At 38.0% G+C, this 22211-nt stretch overlaps 1 protein-coding gene and 2 non-coding genes across 5 annotated transcripts; 1 reads left to right on the top strand and 2 right to left on the bottom strand.

Annotated features, from left to right (window-relative positions):
• Nucleotides 1-1109: 1109 nt before the first annotated feature.
• On the bottom strand, nucleotides 1110-10434 carry LOC149820716 (uncharacterized). Of its 3 annotated transcripts, XM_089982635.1 has the most exons (9): nucleotides 10152-10434; nucleotides 7148-7633; nucleotides 6257-6378; nucleotides 3984-6170; nucleotides 3549-3818; nucleotides 3327-3407; nucleotides 1693-1786; nucleotides 1512-1578; nucleotides 1110-1416 (listed from the first exon to the last, which is right to left on the bottom strand). In XM_089982635.1, the coding sequence occupies exons 1-9, from the start codon at nucleotides 10234-10236 to the stop codon at nucleotides 1359-1361; spliced, it is 3450 nt and encodes a 1149-aa protein (XP_089838761.1). In that variant the 5' UTR covers nucleotides 10237-10434; the 3' UTR covers nucleotides 1110-1358. The 3 variants fall into 3 exon arrangements, 1 of the variants encoding a protein (XP_089838761.1); XR_016426475.1 differs by lacking the exon at nucleotides 1110-1416 and having other exon boundaries at nucleotides 1559-1578; nucleotides 1693-2215; XR_016426476.1 differs by lacking the exons at nucleotides 1110-1416; nucleotides 1512-1578 and adding an exon at nucleotides 2084-2215 and having other exon boundaries at nucleotides 1767-1786.
• A 97-nt stretch (nucleotides 10435-10531) lies between these two features.
• On the top strand, nucleotides 10532-10603 carry TRNAP-AGG (transfer RNA proline (anticodon AGG)). The gene has a single exon. It is a non-coding gene; the product is annotated as a tRNA-Pro (tRNA).
• Nucleotides 10604-10944: 341 nt separating this feature from the next.
• On the bottom strand, nucleotides 10945-11016 carry TRNAP-UGG (transfer RNA proline (anticodon UGG)). Its single transcript has one exon. It is a non-coding gene; the product is annotated as a tRNA-Pro (tRNA).
• Nucleotides 11017-22211: the final 11195 nt, after the last annotated feature.

The following is a 22211-nucleotide window of genomic DNA, read 5'->3' on the forward strand; positions in this document are numbered from 1 at the left end:
GAGCATGGCACCTCTCAATGAGATGTTTAAAATTGTGGACGCCATTTATTTCCAGTTGTTGAAAAACAAAAAAAAAGGTACACATCATAGTCCAAGTATGCATAGAGAAGCAAAGAGGACTAGAGCTGCCAAGCAAGCAGAACGATGCTCATTCTTGTGGCGAGCCAAGCCGAGATCCAGCTCATAATCAGCCCGAGCTAAACAAGCAGAGTTTGAGCTGGCTTGTCTATCTAGGAAATACATTGTTTTAGAGCTGAAAGAAATAAGATTACAAAAAATACATGCATATATTTCTTACTACCTAACGAGCTCATACGAGCCAAGCTGAATACCTATTGTTGAAATTCAGCTTTCCGAGCTTATTTTAGAGTTTAAACATGCTCTTTATTATTGTTTCCCATCCCTAAAGAGGAAGAAGTTAATATACCATTTAACTAAATACGTAATTTTGTGATTTTTACATTAATATAAATTCATTCAACTGTTTTTTTTCCTTTTTTTCTTTACAAAGCAACATGGTCTCATGCAAAATTTCCCGAGTTCATAACTAAGGGAATTTCAAATTCAAAACAAAAGCAAAATAAAATAAAATTTCTTCAATTTTCCAGAAAAAAAAAACAATTTTCTTCAATGCTTCAGAAAGGCCATCAAGTGGCTTGTCCCTTGACACTCACAACAAATAACCAACCTCATGTACCCATTCAACTGGAGTCCAATGTGTACAGTGAGCAGCAATTTTAATGCTGCTATCACAATTTAAGGTTAATCCAACTCATGTGCTGCTTTGATTATTAAAAGCTATGTCCTCCAAATTCACTAATTTCTTCATACAGGATGGTGACCATAAATTCTGGTCTGATAGACTCTTTGCTCACTGCACTTTATGCTGCCATATAGATTACCATAACAGAAGTTTGTTTAGTACACTCTAGACACTACTGCTCATCAAGCCTATAATCCTCACTTCCTTTCCCCATTTTCTCTCTTATTCCAAGTAATAAAATTGAAAAAGGAAAAAGAAATTAGTTATGAACAGCAAATGGTACATTTCATCTTTATACGTAAAATCAACCAGGTCGTAAGCGAAAAAGAAAATATGAAAATCATTCTTGCAACCCAAAAATACCAGGGAGGCCTTTTTTATACATTGAACTGGCACAATTTCGATAAGATTGAAGGACTTCAATATACAAAGAACAACCGCTATACATACACAGCCCTAGGAATTTGAATCTACTTGAGCAAAAACCCATGGACCATGAAACAGGTCAATTCTAATGAAAAATTCACACCATGTGTTGCACTTGGACTTGAAATGCCACACATGCAAATAAAAAACTATTCACAGAATCTGCAGTTCAACTTCTAAGAAATCGTGAGGAGCGGGTTCGCTTGTTATCCATAAACAGAAGATTCCTGAAGAAAAACAGTGTAAATATTAGAACAATATAAAATGCTTGATTAAGCTGATTGTCTAATTGCAAATTTTTCCTGCCAAGAACGGTTCTCACTTCTCAAACTCTAGCTTCTGGATGACTATCCCGTTCAATATAAGCTCTGCACTGTAAGCCTTTGCTCCTGTATGTCAAGCAGGTAACATGAAGCACATGCCACGGCAATTGAAATTGCTCACAAGTTTACAGATGTCTTTTTCCAAACAATGGCAACCAAGGACTGGATTGAAAACTTTACCTATCTCGAGAAATGGTATGCAGATTGAACGATCTTCTTCACAGGAAATAATTAAAAGATCCTCTGTGGCAGATCTCCCAACTCTCTCAGCCACCTGCAGTTATTTTACAAGCTTAGTATGGACTGCATTTCCAGTTGAAAAGGCAGCTGGGTTGAATGTAAGAACTTGATCACTATCAGGTCTGCATTATATTCATCTTTCAGATGAAAGATAAGATATCTCAAAACTGAACAGGATGCTCCGACAAATAGGTCATGGTACCCATTTAACAATTACAAAACTCTGATCAACAACTGAGATGGTAGGAGTGAACTTGGTCATAATGCACTTAAACAATTTTGTATGCTTTCAAATACTATTTAAAGCAAAAATCCATCAAGAACATCACACGGATCAGCAACCACTGAGATGCTCTTCATGACGTCTCCTGCATTTTGTGGACGTCATAGCAACCCAAGTTTATAGATGAAGCTTTCCTTCCAGTTATAAGTAGTCTCGTAGCCATCTGGCTACCAACCTCCCCTAGTAATACAACAGGATAGACAAGGATAATATAAGATGTTTGCAATAAATGTTTTGATGCAAGTCCGTTTCCCATTGAATCATATCTTGCAACTATCTATTCAAAAGCTTCTTAATTCTTATTACGCCAAAAAAAAATGTATTATTATTAAGGGACGTAAACTGTTCGGATTCGGGTCAGATGCGATCAATACCAGATCCTACTAATCAAATATTGGCTAAGTGGATTTGGATTTGGATTCAAACTTGGATGGTAAAACATACCAAATTCAGTTTTTTACATGTAATCAGATTCAGATATCCGTACATCAAATTCGGTAGCAAAAAATCAAAACTGTATCCGTACCCGAATATAATTAGATATGGTTTTGGCTTAACAAAACTGACTAAACAGAGTCAAATTTTGTCAGACATTGGATAAAATAGATCCACTGACATCCCACAAATATTATATATATTTGAGATAGTCTAGGCACGCTAGTGCATATAAACATCTACTTCCTCTAACAAAACCAATTAATAAGCATTAAGCATGCACTCTATGTTGTGCCTGACATGATAAATTTACCACATAAATGAAATGGCAGATACTGTTTAACAAAGGCCTTGTGCATTATTAGAAACTCTTGCTAGAGTTTTTACAAAACACAAAACAATGTTAGTCATTCACAAAGTTGCATGAAAAGACACCTCAGCTACAGCATACATATTCCAATATAAGCTGTAAGCTGAACGAAAACGAGTTCCATAAACAAGAACTAGTGCAAAAATGAAAGATGAGCAGCAAAACCAGCTCTTATGTACTACATGGGGTTCAGGATAGGGCTAGGACTACAACCTCGTAATATATAAAAGCAGAAGCAGGGAACAATGGGCAAAGCATTTCTAATAAACTTTTCAAAAATGATGTCCTCTGTCTCTCTCTCATGCACACACACACACACACACACATACAACATTTCTCATTAACAGATGATGTATGAAGTTGAGGGTCTGGTGTATCAACTTCAGGTTATAGTGTAGTCACAACTTAAATTTTAAACTATAGTAAACCACCAAGAAGGTCCTCAAGTAAATAGCAGAGAAAGAGAATAGCAGCATAAAACCTTACCAGACCATGAGCTGCTTTAACTAAACCAATTAGCAATTCTTTACTGGGTTTTACATTTTGTGTAACCAATACTCTACAATCCTGCATCGAGATATATCATGGCATAAGCAACATCAGCTTGCTAGAGATCAGAGGAGAGAGAAATTTCTCTTGAAATAACGGCCACACAAATTAATCAACAAAGTAAATACATTAAAACTGTTAGGTTGCACCTATTTTTACCTGCAAGAGAGGCTTTTGTTTTGCACGAGCCAATGAAGAAGGCATGCTGAAACCAATCTCTTGTTCCTTCTTTGCATCCCGTAGTATATACTTTTTCTCATCGATAAAGCAACAAGCTTGACCACAGCTCTCAAGCCATGAGGGTGTTACTACAGGTTTACCGAGAGCTATTGATTCTAACATGTTCCTTGTACGCACAAACTTGTCTGTCACAAAGTGTGTGGCATCCAAAGAAGATGATGCAGTAGAAATTCCTAACCGAGCTAAGATCTAACAAGAAGACAAAGTAAATAAATAAATAAGTATAACACATAGACAACAATGTCCAAGTACAACAGAAAAAATCAGCATAAAGTCCAAAATCAATAGCGAATCTGATGGTGATTTTTCCTACACAAAATACAATCAAGGAAAAAGGAAAAGAATAAAACAGACCTTTTTCTGCTGCTTGATGACATCCTCACCCAAATGGTGGCTAAAGAGAACACAAACGCTAGCAATGTCTCTCTTTTTTCGGGCAGCATCTTTCAGAACAGGTGATAGTTCTGGGTCAATGGCATCCAATCTGATCAATTCCCTTCTGAGAGGGGACATTGAGGAGATCCTCTTACAAGATTGTTTGTCAGAACCATTCACCGAATGGGCAGGCAATACTGCATTAACATTTTTTATAGGTGAAGCACAAACCAAGGAACTCATTTGAACAGTGTCCCTTTGCAATGCTTCTGCAGTATTTATGCTACAGCGAGAAGGAGATTTGGGTTTGGGTGAAGCCCACAAGGTAGATGGTGTCTTTTCATCCACCACAATAGTTGGATGGCATTTATCCACATGTACAGTATTAAGTCTGCAGTCTTTTTGGCTGATCAAGTCTTTCTTGGGCTTCCTGAATGTAGAAGCACGTGAATGAGAATGTCCAAATGAACATCTTTTGTTAATGGAAATCTCTCCATCACAAGGCAAAGATGATTTGCCAACGTCACCATCTAAAACTCCTGCTCCATTCAGAAAACATGACTTTTGATCTAACTTTGGTGGCAATGAAACTCTAGCAGTAGCTGATCGTTTTCTTGCCTTAACAGTATCTGCGATACTGAATGTCATTTGTTCAATAGCTACCCGTTCAGGATACACAGAACTTATGTTATTGCAAATCTTTGCTCTTTTCTTTTGTGAAGAAGGTTGTTTCTTTTCTTCTTCAGTACCTTTTTCCACTCTGTCCATGGTAATGAATGAATCATTTGGCATGCACCATGATGGCGAAGCAGAAGCAGAAACTTGCCTTTTTCTCTTTGATGCATCAACGATCAAAGAGCTCCTGGTTCGTCTCGGAGTTCTTCCACCCATTTGATCAATTATCCCACCTTTGTAGTTGCTGAATAAATTCTGTGACTTGTTCTTTTCCATAGAATTCCTGGTACGAAGTGCCACTGGTTCAATCAACCTACCTAGATCCATAACTGATTTTGATGAACCACAAACATTATCAATCTTTTTTATCCAAGACTCATCTGAATCTTTCCCCTTCCCTCTTTTTAGAAATTCAGAGGACTTCATGCTGAGATGTTTCTTTCCCCTGGCAGCAGCATTATCGCTTCCATTTGCAAATGTTTTCATTCCTGATTTCTTATCCACAAGTTTATCCCTTGATCTCCTTAAGTGTTTTGTAGCAGAACCTTGCTGCTCCCTACCTATCTTGAGGCCACGCAGTTTAGGTTTCCTCTTTGCTGAACAACCAGTAGAACCATTATCAGCCTTTCGACTTATGGGAAGAACATCTTCATCAACTTTAATAGGGGACCCACAACCCAAAGCTTGCATAGCCTCAGCAGCCATTTGTGTATCAATACCAACATCATAAATGCCAATTGTTGTACCGCTATCTTTTTCAGGCTCCGTTGGCTGCTCTAATTTTCCTGCATGTTCTTGCTCATTCAAATTGGTGAACAGATTTTTCTTAACCTTAGCTTTATTTGCCTGCTCAATGTGAAGGTTTACAGAACCAAACAATCCTATTCGCGAATCTGAGCAACTGAAATCCAATCTACTCTCATGGTCTTGAGATAGTCTTTTCTGGTTCTCCAAAAATTTTTTAGCCAAGCTTTCAGCTTTTCTGGCAATAAGTTTCCTTGATTTACAAGGTTCTGTGAAAGATTTTCTCCCATGGCCATTGACAAAGAAAGCTTCCCTTATTTTAGTAAAGAAATCACCCCCTCCCTCATCCTCATGGTTATCAATCCAATCAAAAGTACCTATGCTCTCCACTGGATTTTTTAGGTCTAGCTTTCTAGCCAACTTCTGAGCCCCCTTTGCTCCTGTGACAGATGCGAATTTCACTTCAACACTTCTTCTAGGCCCAATGTCTAAAAAGAGCTCTGTATCATCAACATCCAATAATTTATCTACAATTCCTAGTGCATTGCCTTGTGCAAGTTCACCAGGTTCCTGTGAGCAAATGTAGCTTAACCCTGAACAATGCTCGCCTCTATGTACTTTAGGTGAGTCTACATCCTCACTGTTTTTAACAATCTCATCCAATAATGATGGATTTCCCATATCCTCACTGAAATTTTTTATTGCCTTAGGGTTAGCTTCCTCCTCGCTTCTACATTCTTTCCATACCTGCATGTTACATAAATGTAACCATCATTTCAGGACCCCTATTGTGGTATAAATTGCTCTTATTAATTTAAAAAAAAAATAATAACCTTTTTCTGCTTCAACCCAGCTTGAATGGCGAGCAGATCCGAACCTGACTCAGCTTCAGTTTTATTTGGAGGTATGTGCAATGGTGCAGTATGAACAGAAGGAGAGTTCCCTTGTCCAGACCCTGAGTTTAAAAGGCAACAAAATGTCATTTATATCATTGAGAAAAGGAATAGTTGAGACTTACTAGCCATGGGCACATAATCATGGCAACAGATGCCAAGGAAAAGTGAATTACCAATTATTAGAAGAAAGTATCAGTAAAACAATGAGGCACAATTGGCAGAAGAAATATTTAATAAAAGCAACCAAAAAATACATGTCTTTTACCAGCCCAGCAGATTTAGATGTGGTTATGGCTTCCACTAAATATCATAAGCAACTGTAGCAATTCTATTTATGAATTAATTTCCATTTTTCTACATTATTCATAGACTGCAACTTGTCAACTACCAAATGCATGACATCCTCGCCATTCCCCTTGATTTTTGCTAAAATTGCTCATGTTAGTTAAACTACCAAATACTTGTTAGTTGTTATCTTTGTTGTTCCTGCTGTGACATTTTAATCGCAATATCGCCCGGATCCTTTCTCCTACGACTTACTAAACTCTCTCGATCATTCTCCTGTATCTCAGTTCAGTACTCTAAAAATGAAGAAAAGGATGATGTTGATGAAAACATATTTGGGCATTTAAAAGCACACACAGAGAAGTTCATTCCTTCTTTAGTTTCTCTCCATAAATCTCTAAATCCAATTGTCAGGTGGAAGTTGAATGACAATGATGGCATAGGATAAAAAGGTGATGATGATGATCATCATCATAAGAGAGAGAGAGAGAGAGAGAGAGAGAGAGAGAGAGAGAGAGAGAGAGAGAGAGAGAGAAAACATACCCAAATTGTTCTCATCATCAGTTGAAGCATCTGAGTCAATGACAAAGTTCTTTTCTGCATGTTCACTCAAGCATCTAGAAGCAGTTGCAACTTTCTCATTAAAATCAACTGAACCCATGCCCCCTGTGTCCTCTGTGACATGCCTTTCAGAATGAAATGGTTCAAAGCGTTCGTTTTGGCAAGAAAAATTCCGACAATCAGATGGCCCATCATCATCACTTAATGCACCAATTATTTCTGTTCCATCAGTGTCACTGTCTAAACCATTTCCTTTTTCATATTCATCCACTAACTGAGTCCTGACCTCTGTGTCACTCTCTATATTAGTATAAGCATGCAAATTTGGATCGTCTACCAATTGGGTTTCTTCATCCACCAATTGGGTGTCATCCATTAAATTGGTTCCAGACAAAGGTACATCATCAGAGAATTTATCGTTTGGAACTAGCTCAGTATTGCTTATTTTTCCATTTTCAAAATTTTCACCTGGTAAGACGCAGAGATAAAATGTTCAGTTTGAAAATGCCGCATGCAACTACTTTCATAATGCTCTGTACAATAAATCTCTAACATGAAATTTCTTTTAGATATCACATATAGTTATTTTAGTAATTATGAAAAAACACAACTACAAAATTCGAACACAATACTGCCATCCTGATTAATTATTACTTGTAACAAGCAAGTGCAGGACTCTACAGAAGTTCCCTTGGTTAAGACCCAGAACTTATGCTTCGGAGATGAATGTAGTTGCACCTTGATGATGTCATTGAATATATATTTCCCCATAAAAAATGATAGAAAACAACAAATTTGCATATTCAGGAACGGTATATTTCAATTATAGTGACTGTTAAAGCATATCTTATAGACTAATGATATGGATCCATGAATATAATTTCAACAGGCCTTTTATGTCATAGTCACATTACTTTGGGATCCACATGCACCACCAAAGACATTTTGTTTCATGCAGAGCTGGTAAACAAGCCAAACAAACCAAACAAAAGGTGCTCAAGCTCAGCTCGTCCTTGTCTTAAGCCAAACCACGCTCGAGCTCATGGCAGGGCCGAATTAAACAAGCCAAACTCAAGCTAGCTCGTTAATTAAAAAGTACATTTTTGAAATTGAAAATAATAGAAATGGAACTCTAAACCTGCTGAGCCAAGCTCAAACGGTCTTGTTTACAAAATAAATACATTGTTTCAAAGTTGTAAGTAATAGGATTGAACTCCAAAATTACTGCTTGCAAGCCAAACACTTCAACCACCTACAGTCTTTAATATAAAATATATGTGAATATATTTATTACTGGTTAACGAGCCTATATGAGCCGAGCCGAGCTGAACGCTCATTGTTCATGCTTGGCTTGTCAAGTCTTTTTATGTGTTCGAATGAGCTCTTTATAAGAAGCCAAGCTGTCAGCAGCTCATCTCATTTCCCCGCTTATTTTCAAGCAGAAAATAACTAAAAAGAACATGGAGTTTATTACAAAACATTACACCATGTTTTGAATTGGGAGATGAATAATATAAAGAGCCAATCTTAACACTTAAATCAAAGAATTAGGAAAACTTTTAGGAATTCCAATTCTACATCTATCCTGTCAGCACAAATTTAAGCTTACACCACACATGTACACCTAAGTAAATGGCCCACTAGTCATTTACCTGGCATCTATGTCAATTAGATCAAAACACAGAACGCCAAAAATACCAACATTGGTATAGCTAAAAGGGAATTTTAGCTTCCACTAATCTGCAAATTATGCATCTTCTAATCGCTTCCATTGTAATCTCCTACAATTTTCATCTATGCATTTGCAAGGTCATCTTGCCATACTGTTACATTAAGCCCCCATACCCGCAACTTTCTCTCTTAGTCTTCTTCCCCATCCTTGAATGGTTGACTTGCTAGTCTTGTGATCATAAAATGGTCCAGGAATCATGATGATACTAGCAGACTGGAACATCACAAACAAAAATGACCAGAAATCATTATGGCATTGCAAGACTGATGTGATCACAAATGAGAATATCTTGGAAGCATAAAGACATTGTCGGACTGGAAAACCAACTGAAATCCTGAACTAAAATACCCTATTTTCCATTGGCATTGGACAAGAAATTAGTCTGATTCAGACTTAAACAGCACATTAGAATCATCAACCGGGAAAAATTATGGAGGAGACAAGGGAATGATGTTTCTTGTTTTCTTTCAAGAATTCATCCTCGTTCCTTGTTTAAAGATGGGCCGAAAAGGGCACAGCCTCATAGATTACACACAAATAAGACCTCACTAATGGCATCCGAAACCGCTCAAGTTGCAATGCAAACAATACTCTGCATCCTAAAATGATCCCCCCGGGCACTGGCTTCTTTGATTTATAGCATGAGAAGAAACTAGAGAAGAAGCAAAACACAATCCACTCAGCCATCCACAATCTAAGGCGAAGATAGGAGACGCCTTTCTCAATTTAGTAAGTACATGCACATGTGAAGGTGCATTGGGACGCATCCATTCTTCCAGAAATGTTGGAAATTTAGGGCGCATTACACAGGAAAATGCAAGTATTTGCAGATTTTCCCACTTTTCCAGATAAGTAGGTTCATCCAAACGATCTCTAGAGCAATAAAAAACAACATCCACTGCTTCACCATGTTAACCAACTAAAGAAGCATCCACGGAAACTCTAACAACAGAAGATGACTTGGGTACCAAGAATGCCAACGTGCAACAAGCATACGAATCCGAACGACAAGTATGCGCGAACCCGAAAAGCTACGTACATGTCGAAATCACCCAACTCAGAAAAGAAATCTAACAATTTGAGTATCGGAACAAGTGATTGGCACAATTTGGAATCACAGTTGAGACAGTAAGGCATAAATTTCCCTACCAATTATCCGGAAACTTACATTCACCGCACCAAGAATCTCAAAAATCCGAAAAGCAATCGAATGAAAAACGAAGACCAAAAAGAGGATGGTAGAGAGAACGATACCGGACGGTTGAGAATCGTATTCGACAATCTGAGTAGAATCTTGTTGCCTTTGATCATCGACTCGGGGCTTAGCTAGACGACCCATGTGGAATCCAACCGATGAAAACACGAAGTTTCCTTTTCTATTTTCATCAGAAGGGGGAGGGATTGAAAGGGAGAACAGAAAAAACCCAAGAAGAAGACGATGATGATCACGAAAAACTCCGCATGAACGATGTAGGGGGATCGAAGAGGCGAGGGATTCGGAAGCAGAATGGTGATGTGGGGGAACAGGAAGAAAGAAACGGAGACAGAGAGGGTTTTGAAGAGGAGACAGGGTGGAAACGTGAAGGATATAATAGCGTACAAGTAAAATAGTCTCATTTCAACTTAGCGTAATTGGGCATTTGGTCTAGTGGTATGATTCTCGCTTAGGGTGCGAGAGGTCCCGAGTTCAATTCTCGGAATGCCCCCAATTATTTATTTTTCCACACACTCCTTTTTTACCCTTTTTTTTCTCTAATTTTGGAATTTAAATAAATACTTGAAAGTTGGCCACCTGTCCCTAGTTAACAAATTGATCACAAATGCCATTTAGAGACGAGGCTTTCTTATTTTGAATTTTAAGATTTTTGATCATCACTCAATCTTGGAGAGGTTGGACAATCCATCAACCGTGAGGAATAATCAAAAGCTTTGACTCAAAATTTAGAAAAGAAGACAGAAATGAATGAAAAAGAAATTGCCTCTCGAGCGCACTTTCAGTCACAAAATATTAACAAAAAAAGAAAATTAAAAAGAAGCGGCAAAAAAAGGGGCATTCCGAGAATCGAACTCGGGACCTCTCGCACCCAAAGCGAGAATCATACCACTAGACCAAATGCCCATTTGTTGTGATGTAATTCTTCTCCAATTATACTTTATCATATTTTAAAGGTCTTCCTCATACAAACCGAAAGCCATGGAAGACACCACAGCTTTCCCTGTGAGAGCCATAATGGATATTTGCCCAACCCATTTCCAACTACTCAGACTTTGGACCTACGTACTGGGAAGCTGGTTCAACAAGGTCCTATTGTTGACTGGACCCCGACTTGGTTTGGGTGTCCATTCACCACAAGCACAACCAACCAGTTATCTGATTAAGATCCACTACATCCACGTGAAAGTTCTTTTAGACATAGTTACATCCAGCTATGTTGGACATTCAACCAGATCCATATCATCACACCTGCCCAAGAATGAATCTACACCATAGTAACACTAAGATTGAACCTTACGGACAATTGCCTGTATAGTTTATGACTTTAGCTGGTGGGCTCCGTAAAGGCTTGGGTGTCCGCGACCCAACCCGAAGATTACTGTGATGTGCATGTGCGTTGTTTAAGATCCTCAAAGACCCATGGCTCACAATATATCAAAATTTTATGACTAAGCTTTGGATGAGGTGATTGTGATTTGCATGTGGATTTTTTAAGTTCCTCAAAGAACAAAGGTTCACAATGTATCAAAACTTTAAGCCCCCCCCCCCCCCCCCCCCCTTCCATTCATTTTTTTTGCCAGAAAAAGCTGGGGCTAGGCAGACTTGCAACCATACCATTGGGATTCGAACTTGCAACGTCCCAACACAAGTGACCTACACTAACTGCTCCGTGAATAAGGATGAGAGGTAGGGGGATTTCTAAGAATGCCATATTGGCCTTGTTGACATCCTTCAGATTTCTAAGCCCAACCCCTCCTCCTTCCAACCTAGGTCGGGGTGAGTCCTTCCATGCCACCAAGTGTAAGTGTGTGGATCCAGTCCCATTCCACAAGAAATTACACATATTTCTCTCTGTCTTCCTAATTGCCTGCATAGGTATACGAAAGGACATTAGCCAATATGAGGTCATGATAACAAGAACATATTTGATAAGGCATATAGACGTCCAACAAATGAAAGAGGATGTGCCATCCATCCTTGCAGCCTTCTTTTGATTCTGTCAATCAGCTTGAAGCAGTGATTCATCTTCATAGGACCAAGAAACAATGGGACTCCAAGATATTTTTTGGGCAGCTTGCTACTTCCCAACCCAAGATTGAACACAACCTTTCCGCCATGTTATTAGAGATATTGAATGGCATCACCTGTGACTTCAAGGGGCTTACATGAAGACCTGCGTGCTTCTCAAAATCATCAGGTATCCCTGCAAAACTTCCTGATTGAACTACTCTTTGCTAGAGAAATCATAATTGCATCATCCACATAAAGAATAACAGGAGGCACTAATCCATAACGGGGAAAGGACATGTATATTTGTTGGAAAGGCGCAACAGAACTACTCCGATGCGGCATGCGGTGAATGAAACTTCATATTTGAGGAAGAAGAAAGTAAAAGAAAAAGGGAGAAGAAGAATTTTAGGGTTTTTCGAGGTTTGCTTCGAAGGCCTTGTTTCTCACACTGTAGCTCTCTTGCTATATTGATAGGGACCGAGACTCTTTCTATTTATAAACCTTCGATTTCCCTTTTCTCGGCGCAACAGTCGGTTGAGGGAATATCGAAGGTGTTGACGTTTTTGATAAGGATAAATCAGTGAATTTCAAAAACGGTTGTGCAGGTTAAAAAAAGGTCGACTCTTGCTTATCCATGAGCAAACCTTCTTATGGATAAGCAAGAACGTGAAGACTCATGGCCACACGTACCAACATCTTCCACTTGGACATGAGACTACTCAGTTTGCTCCCACCAGCGTGGGCTTCCTTGAGATGATTACGGAATTTTCGTTAAGAATTTCTTTCGTAATCATACATATCTTAATCCCATACGGGCAACATGCTTGGTAAACAAGTCTTCTGAAATGTCCAAAGTTAAGGGATCAGCTACCATATCCAATGTAGGAAGGTAGTCCACAGATATTTCATTATTTTCAATCATATCGTATATGTAGTGGTATTTTACCATTATATGCTTGCTCCTGGAACTATCAGCTCCACTTTTCATTAGAGCAATGACAACTTGATTATCACAATATATCTGTACAGGTTCACATAATAGATCTATCTTTAAGTCTTTAATGAACCTATTGATCCATACTGCAAATATCGTGGTTGCATTACACTCGGTATACTCAGCCTCTTGAGTATGTTGAGCCACACAACCATGTTTCTTACAGGACCAAGCAACAACTCTTCCTCCAAAGAGAAATATATAGCCATAAGTAGATTTGATGTCATCTTTGCATCTTGCAAAGTCAGCATTAGAGTATCTGATTAAATTAAGGTTGTCAGCTTGAAAACTCAGTTGTAAGCTTTTAGAGCCTTTTAAGTATCAGAATATTCTTTTAACAACTTGCCACTGAGGCCATTCTAAATTACTTTGATATCTGCTAACAAGACCTACAACAAAGCTTATGTCAGGTCTTGTACATAGCATCACACACATTAGGCTTCCAACAGCCTTTCAAGACTTTGTTGGCCCTCAACTGGGCAATCACCTTTACTTAAGTTTACTCCTTTTGCAACCGGGGTCCCAATAGGTTTGGAGTCATGCATTCTATATATTTTTAGAATATAGTCAATATGCCTTTCTTGACTTAGACAAAGAGTCCTTGAATCTTTGTTTTGGGTGATTTTAATTTTCAAGATATAAAAAGCTTCACCCATATCTTTTATTTCAAAGTTGGTGTATAATCATTTCTTTGTCTTGACTATCTTTTCATTATCATTACCAGTCAACAAAATATCATCAATATATAATGATAGGATATAGAATAGACTCTCACATTTTCACACATATACACAGTGGTCTAACTGATTTGGTTTGTATACAATCTTTGTTATAGCTTTATGAAAAGCCAAATACCACTGTCTTGGTGATTGTTTCAACCCGTACAAGGATTTTTTTAACTTGTACACTTTATCATTATTTGTCACATAACCTTCTGGCTGAGTCATATATATAACTTCTTTTAAGTCACCATTTAGGAAGGCAATCTTTACATCTATCTGCCATATGTCCAGATCATAATGAGCATCTATGGATAATATTATCCTGATGGACGTAAATTTAGCAATTGGAGAATAGGTTTTCGTATAATCAATCCCTTTCTTTTGGGAAAAACCTTTCGCAACCAGTCTTGCTTTAAATTTATCTATAGATCCATCAACTTTATATTTTTTCTTAAGAACCCATTTACAACAAACCAGTTTTCTTCCTTCAGGAAGATCATTTAAATTTCAGACTTGGTTCTTTTCGATGAATTCAATTTCTTCATCCATAGCCTTTTTTCATTCTGATGCCTCTTTCGAATTAATTGCATCAACATATAAGAGATTATTGGTCATCTCATCAAGGTATATAGAGTAGCAAAGTTTCTCACACAAATACACATAGTAGTCATCCAAGTAGGATGAAGGAACTCTAGGCCTTTTATGACCACTTAGTCCTTGAGAGGTAGAGGGTTCAAAATCAATTGGTTCATTGCCTAACTGTTCCATAGTTGGTTCATTACCTAACTGTTCATCTTGATCATTAGGATCATCTAGCAAATCAAATGGATCTTCAATTGGATCATTAGATTCATTGTTGAGATTTTCCAAAAACTCAACATCTCTACCCTCAATTATTCCTAGTCTTTGGTGATACAATCCGTAGCCTTTTGATCCTTTTGGATAACCAATAAAGATGCATCTTGTTGATATGTTATCCAATTTATTCATAGTTGGATCTAAAATTTTTACATGAGCTAAGATCCCCATCTCCTAAGATGATTTAAATCGGGTTTTATACCAGTTCATCTTTCATATGGAGTTGTTGGGATAGCCTTACAGGGCACTCTATTTAAAGTATATATAGCTTTATTTATAACTTCACCCCAAAAAACTTTAGATAGTTGTGCACCTGCCAGCATGGATCTAACCATGTTTCTCTATTGTGACCTTTTTAGGGACAAACCGGACCTTAAAACCTTTTCCAGTCAGAGCTGGTACAGACACAAGGTTCCTTCTCATTGAAGGAACATATAGAATATCTTTAAGTAAAACATTAGTCCCTCCCACATTCAGTCTGTAAGAACCAACTCCCAGAACATCACTATAAGAGTTATTGCCCATGTAAACCTTGTGCTCTCCTGGTCCCAAATCTTTGAGATCCATAGCTCCATCGGTGGACTTAGCTATGTGGCAAGTAGCCCCAGAGTCCACCCACTATCCTGAGAGCTCTTCATTCGCGAAGTGACATTCCGATACAACACAAATGACTTTCTTTCCATCATTCTTCTTATTTGAGTTGTTGTTGTATCTTCTATTGTTCCAATTGTTCTTATTGTTGGGAAACTTTGTCCTGCAGTTCTTCTGTATGTGCCCCATCTTGCCACACTTGAAACACTTGACCTGCAAGCCTTTGTTGTCTTAAGGTTTGAAACCTGCATTTTGCCTTTTATGAAACTTGTCATTACCCTTCTTCTTAAAGTTATTATGTTTAAAGGGTACTCGGCTATGGGACAGTGTGTCTTGAACCACCATCAACTCAGACTTCTTTTCTTTAGCCATATGTTTTTGTTCTATGGCTAACTGTAAGGGCAACTCAATCAAGTTTAAATTCTTTGAGTTTAACCTTAGTGTAGTTGTCATCGTTTTCCATGAATGTGGGAGACTCTTTAGTATGGTGGACTCCTGCATTCTGTCTGGAATGATATTTTCAGCAATGGCTAGGTCTTTAGCCATGACCAACATATTGTTTACATGGCCTACTACATTGTCACTCTCTTTCATTCTATATGAGTTGTATTGTTCGAGTAGTAACTGGATGAGGACTTCAGATATGGTGTCATATTTTATGGCTATTGCCTTCATCATCTCCTTTGCGGTCTTATAGTCTTCAAATACCCAAATCAGATCATCGTCCATGTAGGTGAGCATGATTGTTCTCGTCATTAGGTCATCTTTTTGAAATTTTCTGAATTTATTTATATCGTCTTGAGTTGCTTCATCATTCGGTTTATCTATAGACATACTAAGGACATATTCCAGTCCTTTCAGGGTTAAAGCCAAGGGGATCCACCTTTTCCAGACAGGAAAGTTGGTCCCATTTAGCTTATCGATTTTAGCTAACTCAGAGGCACAGACTTGGCTTGCCATTTTATACTAGAATATATTTATTTTATTATGTATATATATATATATTTATTTATGGCAAGTTAGCACAAAGAGACAAAGAAACGAAAAGAAAGAGAAAAAAAAATTTAAGTCAGGCTATACTAAGAGCATGCCTCTGATTGTAAATAAACCTATTTTGAGTCTTAAATGAAAATTTAGAAAAAGTCGAGTGTTTAAATTAAAAGGAACAAAGTTATTTAAAAATTAAGATTGTTTCAAGTACTAGAAAGGAAATAATGTTATTTCTGACCATTTTTCAAAAAATTTAGTCACAAACCTGTTTTGCAAATTGTTTTTTTTTATTTTTTTTAAAAGGTATGCGGGTTAAAAAATAAAACTTTTTAACCCTGTTTTTTAAATATGCAGAAATTTTAGGGACAGCAGGGTCTTTTTACTCCTCGGGCTATATAAGCCCTAATCCTTTCGAAAGAGGGTATTTTTTCAGGTTTTTCTCTCTCCTCTTCGACGGAGCTCCAGAGCGGTTGGAGGTGACCATGGTGTTTTCTGGTCATTCTCCGACGGTGACAACCCAACTTTCTAGTTGGGTTTTGTCCTCTCGTTGCAGGCTCCCTCTGTGTGCAAACTCGCGGCCTTTCCACTGACAGAGCTTCCAGAAACAACTGAAAATTAATTTTCTAGCCATTCACCGACGGCAATGGCCCAAGCTTTTGGTTGGGTTTGCTCCTCTTGACGCAGGCCTCCCATGCGCGCAGACTCGAGACCCAACAGTGGCCTGAAATCGGTTTTCCCGGTAACTCAGGGTTTGCTCTTTTCTGACTTTCTATTTTATGGTTCTGTATTGTGATGAATGAGTTTTTTTTTCAGACAGGGAGCAACAGAAAAATGCCGGAGGGCTTCTGTCTCTGCTTGCTCGACACTGCCAAAAAAAATGACAGTCAACCAATTTTTATCCGACGATAGAAAAAAACTTTTTGTTGGTTTTTTTTCTTTCTCGGTTTGTCTTTCTGTTTCCCTTTTTCTTAGGTTTTCAAAGACAGTTTAGGTTGCAAAGGGATTGTTCCTTCAACCAAGATGCTGGCCTCTAGTTACCCCTTTGAGGTTTTCAGGAGACACATTCAACAAATAAGTTTTGTACTAATTTTTCTTTTCGACAATATACATGTATGCAAAACAAATGAAAACTATTCGGCCTTAGTCTGTTGAGCCTCTGCTCAAGAACAAAATAAAGGCTTATAGCAGATCTGTAGGTATGTTTATACTCTTCACAAATCATGAGTTTTTCAAAAGGTAAAGGAAAGAACTCACAGTAGTGCATTTTCCTTTTTGCAGATTGAACGGGGGCCTGAAGATCCGTCCTCCAAACCTCACTCTGATACAACTGTTGGGCAGGCACAACATAACTACTCTGACGACAGGCGGTAGATGGAACTTCAAATTTGAGGAAGAAGAAAGTAGCATAAAAAGGGAGAAGAAGAATTTTAGGGCTTTTTGAGGTTTGCTTTGAAGGCCTTGTTTCTCACATTGTAGCTCTCTTGCTATATTAATAGGTGACGAGACCCTTTCTATTTATAAACCTTCAATTTTTCTCTTCTCGGCGCAGTAGTTGGATGCGGAAATATCGGAGGTGTGTGAACACCCCAAATTTTCCAAAAAAAATCCAAAAATTCCTTCTTTGCCTCTGACCTCCGTCTTCTGAGTAATCAGGTCAAATTTTAACCAAAAATTCCCTTCGTTCCTTGAATTAGTTAGAATTCGGAATCAAAGTCTTATCTCTGACCCACTTTTGATCCAAATCGGATCCAAACCCCTTTTTGAGAAAAAAAAAAAAAAAAAACCTGAATTCTCAGAAAACTCTTCTTTTTGTAAATATTTCTCAAAATTAATTTCTAATCTCCCATTTTCCCTAATTCTAGAGTTTTATTCTCAAAAATACAAAAAATATAGAAAATATCGAGAAATATATATATATATATATATATAGTTTCCGAAAAGTTCCTTTTTCAAAATATCTTCTAAAAAACATCTCTTTGAAAGAACTTTTAAAAAGGGGCACCCTTTCGAAAAAGCTTTAAAAAAAATGACTCGCCCTTTTTGATAAAAAATTTTTAACGAAGGTTTATTAGGGTTTACAAGGACCCTCTCTCTCATTCTCTTTCGGGGGCCCTTCACGAAGCTTCCTCTCCCCATCGAGCCCCTCCTGCTCAGGCGCCTCTTCTCCCCCCTATTCTTTCGTTCACCCTGGCCGAAACCCTCTTCATCTCTCCATTGCCCTCCATCTTCGAACCACCCTCATCCGCTGCCATCGATTTCCAACAACCTGGATCCTCCCGAAGCTTCCTCTTCCTCTTTAAAAGAGGCACGAAGGGGAAGGGTTCGGACATCCATCTTCTGCCTCTCCACCTTCTTCTCCTTCACGATCCATTCCTCACCCCTCCACTTGCTTTTACCTCTACATCTTCTTCCTTTCTTTTGAATTGACGGCCTTTTGCCCCATTACTTCTACCTCTCGTTCAGTTTCCCCCACTTTCCCAGCTTTCTCCCCCATCGTGTAAAAGATCCGACCCTGCAGCAGCATTACCCTGAGAAGGAGCCACTCTTACTCCAGCTTTAGCAGAACTACAAGATACGCGGATGCTCCCTGGTAAAAAGCATACAGATTCATCTTTTGTCTACAAGTTTTAGCTTCAGACTTTGAGACTTGAAACAACGCCATCGATCAAATTCCTCGGTCATCCATTCTTCCCCATTTTTCAGGGTTGCCTTCAGAGCACGGTAAGCAATCCTCTCTGGTCGCTTTTCTCTTTCTCGGCAATAGTATCTAATCGTATTGTTTATCTTTCTTTGGGGTTTTCTCTTATTTTCTCTCTATTTTTTTCCCTTCTTTACTGCTCATTTCTTTTAAACTTCTTGGTTCGGCCCCATCAAAGCACTCATGGTAACAGGGATTTGTTTATAACAAATCAATTCACCTTTGTGCGACATTAACAGGAACATCGAATTCTGACATTTTTTTTTCTCTTTATTATTCTTTTTTTATTTATTTTTGAACATCAGTTGATTCAGTATTCCCCTGTATTTAGATCCCCTTTTCTCTTTTATTTTGAATTTTGATTTCTCGCATACTTGATTTCTGGTTTTAAAGATGTTTTATGATCGTTCTCTTTAGATTCATCGTTGTGTCTGCACTATTTGCAGTTGTTGTCATCGATATACAGTTTGATTCCTAGCAATGATCCTTTGATTCATGTTTTTGTTTTCTGACCTATAATTTCTTTCTCCCTTTGTCTGTAAATTCATTTGGTATAGCTCATCATCTGACGTGCCTTGTTGTCAGCTCTTTAGATGATAGGTACTCGGACATAGTGTATCCAGTGAATGATGATCATACCAGTCAGTGAGCTATTGAGTTTATGGGGTTTCTATACCAAAAAAATGTGAAAAGGGGAATGTCGAGGGCTTGTGCATTTGTTTTATTGAGAAACGGGGTGTCCAGTTCACTCGGACATCAAATTCCTTACAGAGTTTGATTTTGTCGCATATCCTGTATATTTTGTTTCTGATATTGAGCGATTTTTTTTATATATACCCATAGCAACGGATCGTATCCTCTTCGGCATCTGGGATACTGGATTCAATGAATTTGTTGCTGGAGATATGTCACATTTCCTTGGTTGACGTTAGCATCTTCAGTATATCCTTTTATCTATTCTATTTTTATTGTCTTCTAAATTCCTTTGTATGCAATACATCTAATGTATTTACCTTGGTTCTCATTAAGAGGTAAGTTTGCTTCTACAAAATATCCTTTTATTAGTTGCTAGTTCCATTCTTCTTTGTTGCTTTCTGTATTCTTTATGGTATGATCAGTTTGGTCGAATATAAGCAGAATTAGGAGGCAAGATGTCAGCAGATCAAATCTAAAGAAGCGGGTCGCTATGAGGATAACGTGGGTTCTGAAATCAGGGAATAGCCTATTAAAAATTGCAAATGCTAAGGCAATGTGTTGTTAAGATTTATTTACAGGAATCAGAAAGTCGAAGAAACTGGCTCATTGAAGGAAACTGTGAAAGACCTAACAAATATTTCAAGTCCATTCTCTCATCAGTCACGTAGATTGACAGGTATTTATTTATTTATTTATTATTTATTATTTATTATTTTTTCCTCTTTCTTATGTTGACGCTAAAACTGAAGTTGGCAGAATGCAAAATGAATCCCTTGATAATATGACTGCTGATATGGAGATAATAGTTATAAGTTTATAGTTTGTAGAATCTGTGCATCTGAAACAACAGCTGTGTATATATATCTGTATTTTATACATTGTGGTCATATGAAAACTCAGATGCTTGGCTTCTCTCAGACTAACTTCCAACCATGCACGGTTTGGGGATTTTTTGTGGGTCTGTTGGTCGTCTTGGATCAATTTTGTGAAAAGAGCTTACAGGAACAACAAGTGTGATTAGGCTATCACCAAGATTACAACAGTTGCTTACCCATGATCCGATCGTGTTATCTTCCTTATGATGGGCGGTGACGCTTCTGTCAATTCTAAGATATTCAAAAAAAAAAAAAGTGAAATTAACTGGTAAGTCTATTTGTTGTTTCATGTTTTCCTCAAATTCATTCAGTAAAAAAAATCCATTTCGGTATCACCTGTATGTTCATGTACAATCAGTCACAACAGTGACTATCTTATAGTAATTAGTTTGCAGAAATCGATTTGTCATATACAAAGCAATTCACTATTGCCAAATATATATAGATGTATATATATATATATATATATATATATATAATTTATCAGTTAATCGTTGATAGGAATTACCTTGATGATGCTGTTGTCATAGAAATAAATGGGTTAACAGTGCTGGAATCCATGTGTTAATATCGCCAAAGAAAAAAAATCTATCTTGTGAATGATTGTGATAGCATCTCACTACACTACAACAGTGCATACCTCCCTTCATAATGCACTTTCAGTCTCACTTACAGAACTCATTACACAGTCAATACTTCCCAACTACCACCACTTGTTGCAAATCGCAGCATACACAACAGCAACATTCCACCTGCTGTAGCTATCACTTACACACATTGTGCACCTTCTCCATCTCACTCTCCATACCTGCACACCAGCCTCTTTACACCTTTACTGTCTGTCCGTGTCATCTCCAGCAACTATTTGTTGTCTTCCCAGCAATAATACTTGCCTGTATACAACACCCACTATTCAACCCCATCTTTCTTCATTGGTTGTACTCACTTCATTATGTATCCTATACACTGCACCACTTCCTGTGTGCTGTTACACTTAACTAACCACTTGCCAATACCACCAGCCACCATTTCTTGTGCCTGCCATAGCACTATCTCATTGCCCCTCACTACTCCAATCATTCTTCTGCTATAAGTATTCACAACACTCTACAACTGCTGTGCAATCATACACTGAAGCACATCTTTTGTTATATTCATGTATAACTCCCAACCTCCATTAAGTGACACCATGTCGCTGTTCGCGGCAAGTTCCCACTTGTCTTTACCTGCCACATCTGCTTCCCACACTCTCGCTTTCACTGTTGTCACCATTGCCCAGCTGCAATATCCACAGTGATCCCATTCCCAGCATTATACCTGTAGCCACCTACAACACCTTCAAACTCCCCATGAACCCGTCCCTTCTCCACTGTTACTTACTCTTCTTATTGTCCAAACATATGGCACATTGCCACCTAATGTTTCCTTTTACAGTATCTCACATGTATCTTCACCAGTCACCCCCTGCCTTCTCATGTACATCTTCATTTAGCAAAATTACATCGTTTAGGGTATACATCATACACTTTTCATTCGTCATGAATATATTATTTAGGTAACTTCATCTGTGTTTCCTCATTAGCTCAGGCATTCCATTTTTAATACACACATTCCTCCTTCAACATAAGCATTTATACCTAGGCTAAGGTGTGTGCATACTATCT

This window comes from Nuphar pumila, chromosome 12 (genome assembly GCF_984573655.1).
Source record: "Nuphar pumila chromosome 12, dmNupPumi1.hap1.1, whole genome shotgun sequence".
Lineage (NCBI taxonomy): Eukaryota > Viridiplantae > Streptophyta > Magnoliopsida > Nymphaeales > Nymphaeaceae > Nuphar > Nuphar pumila.

Excerpts from the sequence above, each read along its gene's own strand:
- LOC149820716 (XM_089982635.1), bottom strand. The coding sequence starts at position 10,236 with ATGGGTCGTCTAGCTAAGCCCCGAGTCGATGATCAAAGGCAACAAGAT. Across the intron at positions 6,171-6,256 it reads CTGGGTTGAAGCAGAAAAAG|GTATGGAAAGAATGTAGAAG; the intron begins GTTATTATTTTT and ends TGTAACATGCAG. Across the intron at positions 1,787-3,326 it reads TTAAAGCAGCTCATGGTCTG|GTGGCTGAGAGAGTTGGGAG; the intron begins GTAAGGTTTTAT and ends AAATAACTGCAG.